The 9,925-nt window shown below is 37.9% G+C and overlaps 1 protein-coding gene across 1 annotated transcript; it reads left to right on the forward strand.

Moving 5' to 3' along the window:
- The first annotated feature begins 5,658 nt into the window (after positions 1-5,658).
- Positions 5,659-9,230, forward strand: LOC108678953 (uncharacterized protein C18orf19 homolog A). Its single transcript, XM_018167452.2, has 5 exons — positions 5,659-5,797; positions 6,079-6,291; positions 6,473-6,638; positions 7,031-7,179; positions 7,404-9,230. Exons 1-5 carry the CDS (start codon positions 5,692-5,694, stop codon positions 7,850-7,852), a joined length of 1,083 nt encoding a protein of 360 aa, XP_018022941.1. The 5' UTR covers positions 5,659-5,691; the 3' UTR covers positions 7,853-9,230.
- Positions 9,231-9,925: the final 695 nt, after the last annotated feature.

The following is a 9,925-nucleotide window of genomic DNA, read 5'->3' on the forward strand; positions in this document are numbered from 1 at the left end:
CTAACCTCTTGTCTAAATTGAACGATTGGACTCGCCTGCTGGACGAAAGGGAGCCAGTGGATGCAGTGGACCTCGATTTTCCCTAATCATAAAGCATTTGACAGTGTTCCGCATGAGCGGCTGTGGCTTAAAGTGAAATCTTTGGGAATATAGGGAAACGTACTCCAATGGATCAGAGATTTTCTAGTAGGTAGACGATAACGTGTCAGTATTAACGGAACCGTGTCAGATTGGGCATCAGTGCGCAGTGTGGAGTGCTACAAGGAAGCGTTCTTGTGCCTGTATTGTTAGAATAAAATGGAATAGAAGTGTCGTCACTGAAAAAATAGGCCCATGGCCTGTTGCCGATTCTTGTACTTTTCGTGACTTGATTCACTAGGGATCCGGCCTTTGGAACACGTTCTTTCCATAACTGACGATTGATTGAGATAGCTGCTGGACTTACTGCGGTCCGTAAGGTGCTAGTCATTCAAGACTGGAGATATGCTCCTGTATAGCTTCGTATAGTCTGTTCTTGAAGGCGTTCATACTTGGAGCGTCAACGATGCTAGCAGGGAGGCTGTTCCACATGTCGGCGATTCGAAGCGAGAAGAAATGTTGTCGCATGGATGTGTTACAACGCAGTTTTTTAGTTTATGGCTTTGGCCCCTGGTGTTGGTTCTTGTTTCAAATTCTAGTAATCATTCTGGGACCTTGTTTAAACCGTGGGTATACTTGTATACTTCAATGAGGACGCAGACGTCGATAACAGAGGCTTGGAAGCTTCATAATCTTTAACCTTTCTTCATAAGGCTTGCCTTTTAATCCCAGAATTATCCTTGTTGCACGTCTTCAAACACTCTCGACTAATTTTTTAGCTTTTTCTTGTTTTGGTGACCACACGGCGTTTCCAAACTCTAGGTTCGGACGCACGACAGCGACAAACAACTGCTTCATCGCTTCTGCATCTAGGAACTCGAAAGAGCGCCTGATCAGTCTAAGTCGTTTATTGGCTTTATTAACTTTAGCTTCAATATGCTTAGAAAATTAAACTCATTGTCGATATTAACTCCTAAATCTTTTTCCATTGTCGACTTCGACATCATCACTCTGTCGTTGCAACCGTGTCTTCTCATACTGTAATCTTAGTGACCTTACTGTTCTTTATTCATGCCAAGGTGGATTACTTTACATTTGTCAGCGTTAAAAAGCAGCTGCCACTTATCAGCCCAGTCAACCAACCTGTCAAGATCACCTTACAACTGTACTTTTTTCAATGTATTAGTATAGTATAGTATAGTATAGTATAGTATAGTATAGTATAGTATAGTATAGTATAGTATAGTATAGTATAGTATAGTATAGTATCTTCGGCATTAAAGAATAGGCCTGGATAGGCCTGTCGCCGATTCTTGTACTTTTCTTGACTAGACTGGCCTTTTGATCAGATCTTTTCAACGGACGGTAGATTAAAAATCGCTTCTAGATATCAGTTAAATGTTTTAAATAATCATTGCTGAGTCCAGGTGTTACAAGCGGTCGACGCATGACTTCTTCTTCACCTCCAAACCGGCATCAATCAATCAATCAAAGTTAACCGGTAAATAATCGCCTATAAATAACATATTACTTGATCTTGGAGTACTATATATATACCACGAGTATATTTAGTGAAGGATGCTTCCAGCTTCAAGAACCCGGCTGGCTTTCTCTCCCCTTCCCCTCCACTTCTTATGAGAAGAGCATTTGGCATGAATAATTTACTTTTCTGAGGTTCGCACCTCTGGAGCATGAAAAAAGTCCCCTGACCTTGGGTGCTTGCCGCATCCATATTCTTTCCCAGAGCTCTCTAGCTTAAGATTAGCCCAAGCCTCTTCCTTTTATCTCAACTAATGTGTCTAATGACAGAGATCATGATTCATGCTGAGTTGCTGACCAGCTAGTCTGGAAAAGTCCTATTTTTGTCTGAAATATCGCGGCTCTAATATCATATAATTTCAGTAGGTATGAAATCTCGCGGCTCATGTCTCACCCTACTTTTGCTGTGCGACACTACGACTACGAGGCTAAGATCAATAATTGCGCATGATGAGTAAATCATGAGTTCATTTAGTTGTTTACAAAGACTTGAAGAGAAGAGTGGAAGAGACTGAGGTTTGCAACAAATTACTATTTAGCCATATCAGGAAGAAATTCTAAAAGTGATGGCTAATATATTTTCAATCCACCTTGCCCAATGCGAATGCCCATGAGCTGTGGCGCTTGGCTGGTTTATCAAACCAAATTCCAAAATTGTAGTCAAGACAGAAAGGAATAAAGGTATGAGGTTTTTAAGTTGCCTTTAATTAGGTTTTATTTCAAGTGTCCTGGATTACCCTGTTGCCAGAGGCCAGGGGTAAATTTTTGTTTTTATTTTGCATCTGGCACCTTACCGTCCTTACGAGTTACAAGTAGCATATAGAATTTTTTCAAATATTCCATACAATAGGCTTTGCAAAGAGCTTTAAAATGAGCATAAATTTGTTCATCTGTTCATGAAATGTTTTATGGTAAGAAGTTGCTAACAAAAAACTCTTTAAACCGTCACTTATTACCCTGTTTCACGGTACTCAACTGGTCTGCTTACTCTGCTAATTGGTAATAGCAATAGGTCTAAAATGAAAGAATCTAAAAGACCCTCTGTTTTTCCATTATGATCTCAAGGCACATGAAATGGCTGAATGGCACAAGTAACTCCATGCAAAGTAGATTCATTCCATCCAGTTGATGAACCAGAGTCCAGACCTGCATCAGTTCAGGCATGGAATATATCTACTTGGTGAGCTGCAACTGGATTTTTTGAGCCGTGGCTTCATGGGTTTGCCAGCCATGATTCCATTTCTTCAAGCCATCAATTCCATATCTCAGCCATGAAAAGCCATTTACAACCTGCAAACTTGTTATTTTCTAAGTCCTATACACGTGTTACCCCACATATCTAATTTTACCCTAAAACAGTCACTAGCATTTGTCTTCACTTAAGCAGCAACTGAACAAGTGATAATGCAGTCTGACAACTCTGACCGTCTGATGTGACTGCAATTACGCGATCTTCAGGGAGGAAACTTTTTAGTTGACTTGTTATTATGTTCTGCATGTTATTTTGGTGGTAGGTGGGAGCATTGAAGTATATATACTATGGATTGCTGAAGCTGAAAATTTTATGAAATGACCTACTGCCTACACTCAGGAAGATGTATATAAACGGGGAAATTGCCCGCGCATAAATAGTTTTTTGAAGCCCTAGGTCAGCACAGTTAGCGCAAAGCAATCTAATTATATTTTCTTCGCGCAGGCGTTCGTGCAAATCACGGTCATTGATTCCATGCCGCGCAGCACTCAGCGCAGGCTGCGGAGCCGTCCGACACAGTTCTGATTTAGACACTGTTTTCATCTGAATGGAATGGCAACATCATCTGTAGATTTCAAGTAACACTGAACCAGCATTGCCAGATGGTACCTATATTTCTATACCAGATTTCACAAATCTGGTATTTTCAGAAGGTGTCAGGTATGAATATTTTAGATCTGGTATATATGCCTAAATCTGGTATTTTTCTGGTATTTTATGACTTACTGCAAATTTACTGCATTAAGTTCCACCTTTGAAGTTTGAACTTCCTCCAGTGTAGGCGTGGATTATATTATTATTTATATAGATTGCCTTCGGAGCGGCACGATTAGAGCTTTCCCGCCATTTTTGGAACCGCAAGTTTACCGCAAGTTTTCATGTCAACCGGAACTCAAACACCACAGCAGAGAGTATTTTATGCAGCTAATAAATTTTGCAAACTTTGCTGGAAGAAAGATTATTGAATTTTAGAAAAAGGCGGGATAATTCAATGAAGGGTGGTGGCAAACCTGAAATCTTGATACTCTATTGCGGTTTGTGCTATGATAACCTATGTAACAATTTTCATATGATACCGTAGTTATAATTTTTGCACATTCAAAGTACACATGACATAACATAACGCACCCAGATTTGGAAACCATAATTGCTCAAATGAAGTAAAAATAAATGACAAACCATTGACTTATCTTGTAAATATATATATATTCATATTTTGTATCACATAGTATAATTATGCTCTGTAATTATTCCATATTGACCTAATTTGCATAGTCCATTTACGCGCATTGTTATAAGGTATTGATCATGTCGATTTCACCAACCGGGAGGATGTCGGGAATGTAGTCCCAACATTGGCATGCAGGATCGTACTGTTGACGTACAGCAGGTTCATACCCTACTTGCCGCAACCAGTCCAGTCATTCATTAGAAGGCACCGATGGCACATCTAAAGCCATGTTGCCTTCTTTAGTTCTGTAATTCATGTCTGATTGAATTGTGATCTATGAATGAATATTTATTACTGTGCCAACTCTTAGAACCTGAGTCCTGAGTTGACGTGTTAGCAATCTAGTTAACTCATATCCAACCACAACACAATGCGGATACACGTTTGTGTGTACGGTCAGTATGATTACGTAATTTGCGTTGCGGCGCGTCCATATTTAAACTATTTTAGATTTCTAAAACTTCGGCACACGGCGCATTTTTTACTGGCATAGTACGGTGCACCGCGCAGGTCGTTGAAATGACACTATAAATTCCCGCGCACCTGGCACATCTTCCTGACCATGGCAAAATTTTCCGTTTAATATTAGGCTGCCCAATTTTTTAATATTATGCTGTGACTCAAATGACATGTTTGCAAAGTGCAAACTGCAATTTTTTCAATCAAACAAAAATTTATGACATTAGAGCCACAAGATTTCACACCTACTGAAATTATATGATATTACAGCTGCAATATTTCAGAAAAAAATAGGACTATTCCAGCCCTGTACCAGTTCATGGTGAATATTGCTTTTTATTCTTGCTAAATAATTCATTTAGCAGAAATCTTGCAGCTCCATTCTCCAAAAATGGCAGGCAAGCTCTAGTCATAAAGTAGATACTGGGTATATATCATGCCTCTATGGATATAAATATGTTTATATAAATTTTTCATAATTGGTTATATTGTGCAAATGGTGATTTATATACCTATTCAATATTGATTTAGTGTGTTTGATCATTGTTTTGATCCAAAAATATCAGCCTTGTTATTAAGGGAGGTTTTATTTGAGGTCTTTTGATCTAATTAAATCAAAATGTGCAATTATACCTGTATATGTGTTATCCCTAATTTTATTCTGCATGATGACTCATGGCTCAGAAAGTCAATACCTACTGCCCATACTGGTGTTTATATGAATGGGAAACCTTTAACTTTGATGTAAATATTATGGCTCCAAACATAGTGAATAATTTTAGAGATACCGGTATTTGTAATCAGTGATATACCTACATAAATGTTGTTTTATTGACAAAAATCTAGAAGATATATAATTGAGCTAGCAATAGTCTTGTGGTTCCAAAAATGATACTATAGGTACGGTAGCTTCTATATGGGCTTAGACCTTAAATAGCGGTACTCCTCTGCTTTTACTAGGCTAAAAAACTGACCTTTGTTAATAGCAAACTGATCGTGCAGAAGGAGGTGATTATTCTACTCTGCTCAAACCCATCATGATTCCAAGCTATCTTATTTATTATATCATTTAAAGATTATATATATTACGGTAGTAAGTTACAAATGAATTTATATTTCAATTCATTATTATATGTTTGAAATTTGTTCATCGAAAATGGCTAGAACAATCACAAACTGTATATTCTGGGAAAATTGTAACAGAGCTCTGAAACATACTTCACTACCAAGTATACCAAGTAAGTTACATTTATGTACCTATAAGATTTTTTTAACAACCCTCAAATTTACTGGAAAAAATTTCTTCTCATCTCAATTGCCTGGATTGATTTTATTTTTAACCAATTACATATTCATTTTTCTTCATTGCCAGTGCCAGTACTACAATATTTTGTAGCTGATCTGTAACTTGGTGAAGTGCATCTTAGAATATGTCTATTATATTGTTATACATGAATGTTGAGCTGAATCTGTTTGAAAAATATGGAGCAATTGATTTTTTGTTTTATTTATTTTTCAGGTTTTGGACCTAGAAATCTGAGCAACTACTATCATCCTACACAATGTTCTCATCCACCCTATCGATCTGTTACTCCTGTTATGATTCCCTTTCATATGCCTGGGGAAGGAGCTTCACAATTGCGTTTTCCACTTCCTTTGAATGCCTCCTCATTGTTACATTCTACCACAACTAGTGCTCTTGGTCACAGATGGTATGCATCTTCTGCCCAAGGTAAGAGATAAATCTTGATTAAATATACCTATTTTTGTTGCCATATCTTCAGGTATATATTTGTTCTCATATAAGCTATATGATTTTACTAAATATCTTGAAAATTACATAATGAAATACTCTTTCTTGAATGATATTCAAGTGTCCTTTCAAGTGCATAATAACCAATTGCAATTTTTAGGAAATTCTACGGAAAATAAATTGAAAGAGGAGCCTGTTGATGAAAGCAAGTTGGGGCTCGTTGCTCGTTTCAAATTGATGTACAAACAATACTGGTATGTGCTGATCCCTGTCCATTGGGCCACCTCAGCAGTCTGGTACGGTTCATTCTTCATCGCTGCCAAGAAGTTAGTATTTCTGAGAAATTCCTATAAGTACATATATATCTCGTGCATTGGTCATTTAGTCTTTAAAACTCTGGAACCAACTATTTGACTCACAAATAAATAATTTAAAATTTCTAGAAAACTTCCTGTGATCTTTTCCTTGTTTTCACTTGTGATCCAGAGACTTGTGTAATAGATCTGCAAACACTGGGTTGCATTTTAAGACCTGCAGATAACTGTTAATTGTTAGTTTCGTGATAACAGAATAGGTGTCCTCTGTTTTATCTCTATTTTACATTTCTGTTGATATATGTGTCCATGTGAGCAATATTTAGTTTTACCTTTGGAATTAATCTTTTTAAACACCCTTACTTAATCAATTAATAGTTTATTATCATGAACTCATTCCACAGTGGCGTTGAGATCGTGCCGATGCTAGAAGCTATGGGAGTTACTAGCGACAAAATTTTATCAGTACTCAAAGACAGCAATGCTGGGTACTATGCAATAGCATACGCTATGTACAAATTGGCAACTCCTGCGCGCTACACAGTCACTCTGGGTCAGTATCAGCTATTTTTACTCTATTTAGAATCAGGAGTCATGGAGGGCTGCAAAAATTAACTCTTCAAGTCACAATATGCGCTTAGTACTTGAAATATTTTTCCATTCAAATTTTACATGTTCTTTTGACTGAGTTAATTTTAAATTTAATTTATAATTAACCATCACTCAGTCTCTCCACTTTGTGTAATATTAGTATCCTGAATTTTCTCCCTGATACAGCCGGTACCACATATTCCATTAACTACCTGAAGAAAAGGGGCTACATCAAACCTGTACCATCAAAGGAGCAGCTCAGAACGATATACGAGGACAAGCGTGAAGAGATGCGCGGCAAACGAGACGAGTTGATGGACAAGTTAGAGGAGCGGCGAGGGGAATTGAGGGACAAGTTCGAGGAGCGGCGGGAGGAATTGAGGGACATGATAGAGGAGCGGCGCAGCGAGATGCACGAGAAGCGCAATGAGCTGACCAAGCGCTTGCAGTCTGGTACCAAAGAAATGAAGAATAAGATCGCGGAGCGTTCCGATGAAATCAAAGAGAAATTGGAGCAGAATTCGCACAATCTTCAACAAAGTTTGGAGAGTTCATCAAGCAAATTTAAGCGTAAAGTCTTGGATGAAAGCAGAAAAATTCAAAGCCATGTGCCAGAAATTGGAAGAAAAGATTAGCAGCTCGTGAGTTTCAGCTGATGGCAAGAAAATGTTCCTCAGTTCGGTAGTTTACTTGTAATCTCGCTTATGTTTTGTACAGAACTTTATATTAGCGAAAATTTAACTAATACCCATATTTCCTGTAGAGTTCTACAAGGAGTTTTAACTGTGATTAATAGAAACTACCGTATGTTCTGCACTGTTGAAACTCTCATGCTATTTTTTGTATGTTGATGAAATATTTCAACATTTTATTCTACCATTATAATTTTACCGAACTACACTACCTTCGTTTACGAAGCAGACTATTTTCTTCATAATTGTATCGTTTCTGCGACGAAGTGAAAAAACTTCTATGAGAGGCTTCAACTTGTCTTTCATTGTCTTTTGGATGGACATAATAGCGTCATAGCATGCGCATCGATGGAACTCAACGTGAAACAGAATGAAGGGTTTGATCTTTCTCATTATATGATTTTCTGAAGCAACAACACGCATTGAATACTCTTAGTGGAACGGACCTGAGTGCGGAGATCAGGGCTTTCAGACAGGAAGCCCAGTTTTATACTGCTCTTGAACACTTTGAAATCTCAAGCCTAAAGTGGTAGAAATACATTCGTTTTTCAAACTGAATATTAATAAATGAATTTAAGGGCCAATCCAAAAACAAACTCACATGCAAGCGAGCAGAAATAATATATTTTACTTAATGACAAACGCTCTCAGCGCTCGTAGATGCCATTCGACTTTCATCATTTTCAACTCTCTCCGCCTGTAAGCAAGCTAGGGACGTTTGTGTTAGCTGATTCTAGCATGTTGGGCAGTAAAACTTTTTATTTTCTGCGATGCTATTGCAATGCAGGATAAGTGATACGACGGCATCGCTGGTGTAATTAAAATTTGGCATCGCTGGTGAAAAACAGGGAGTTTCTGGTGAATATCAAGGTATCGCTGGTGAAGATCAATGCACACTGGCGAAAAACAAGGCATCGCTGATTTAACAGAGTAGCCACGGCGTATGGAGGATTTGGTTACTTAAAGATCGTCTGAATCGCATGCAAATGTGTTGTGGCATTATACTACACGTTTTGTGCCAGGTGTTGCAATAAGAGATTGAGTCTATCGACGTACAAAATAGTGAGAGATGAGAATGGAAAGTTGTGTGACAAGAGAAAGGACACCTACATCTGGCTGGCCAGATGTCGTTTCAGTTGTGCAAACACTTCGTCACTCCACAACGAATTCTACTCGTGATGGGCGAAGTTTAAGTTGTTCTTTAAGAGTGGAGCAAAATATTAATGTATATATACTTCATTTTTTGGGCTTTAATTTCGCTTTCGACTATTCAGCCTTTTATCTGTTCTGTACTTAGAATAAATTCAGTTCATTAATTCAACTGCATAGAATGTAATTACCTTTTTTTAAATTGGTGGAATTTATATGATAACCATAATAACTTTTATGTGAGCCAAACTCGGGTATTATTTCTAATTTTTTATTCGTCGTTGAAAAATTGAAGTACGAATCTGTCAGAAGACCTCAAAGTAAGTCAGTACGTCAGTGAGCTTTTCAGTCAGTGAGCTAAGCAGTCAATATTCAAGTGCTAGTCTCATGAGTTGTACGAAGTTTACTTTGCAAACAAATAAACATGCTTCATTAGTTTGAGTGAGAAAGTTACGTGGTTGGTCTATGCTTTGATGTCAATTCCTAGCTACGTCATGTCTTCTCAAAAACTCGTCGAAGTGGCTTGAATTTTGTGTTCTTTTTTGAGAGCGAAGGCAAGTTACACTGAAAAATGCAAAATACGCGATAATAATTTACGGATATTTCAAAATGATCGGAAATATAGCCTCTATATTTGGATCGCTTTATCACCCAGAAGTAGCCTACCAACAATCATTTCGTCTTGTTTTTTTTTATTATTTCATCTCAACTCGCGTCCAAGATATACTTTCCTGCCAACAAATATTACCTGAAATGGCAACTCTCAGATCAACAACCCAAATGATGGCTGGGCGCTAACTGAGACTAAAAAAAATAGTTTTCCTGACAGGGCGACGTATTTCGGAGCAGCGGCCTGGGGTTCTATCT

This window comes from Hyalella azteca, unplaced genomic scaffold, assembly GCF_000764305.2.
Source record: "Hyalella azteca isolate HAZT.00-mixed unplaced genomic scaffold, Hazt_2.0.2 contig16235, whole genome shotgun sequence".
Taxonomy (NCBI): Eukaryota; Metazoa; Arthropoda; class Malacostraca; order Amphipoda; family Hyalellidae; genus Hyalella; species Hyalella azteca.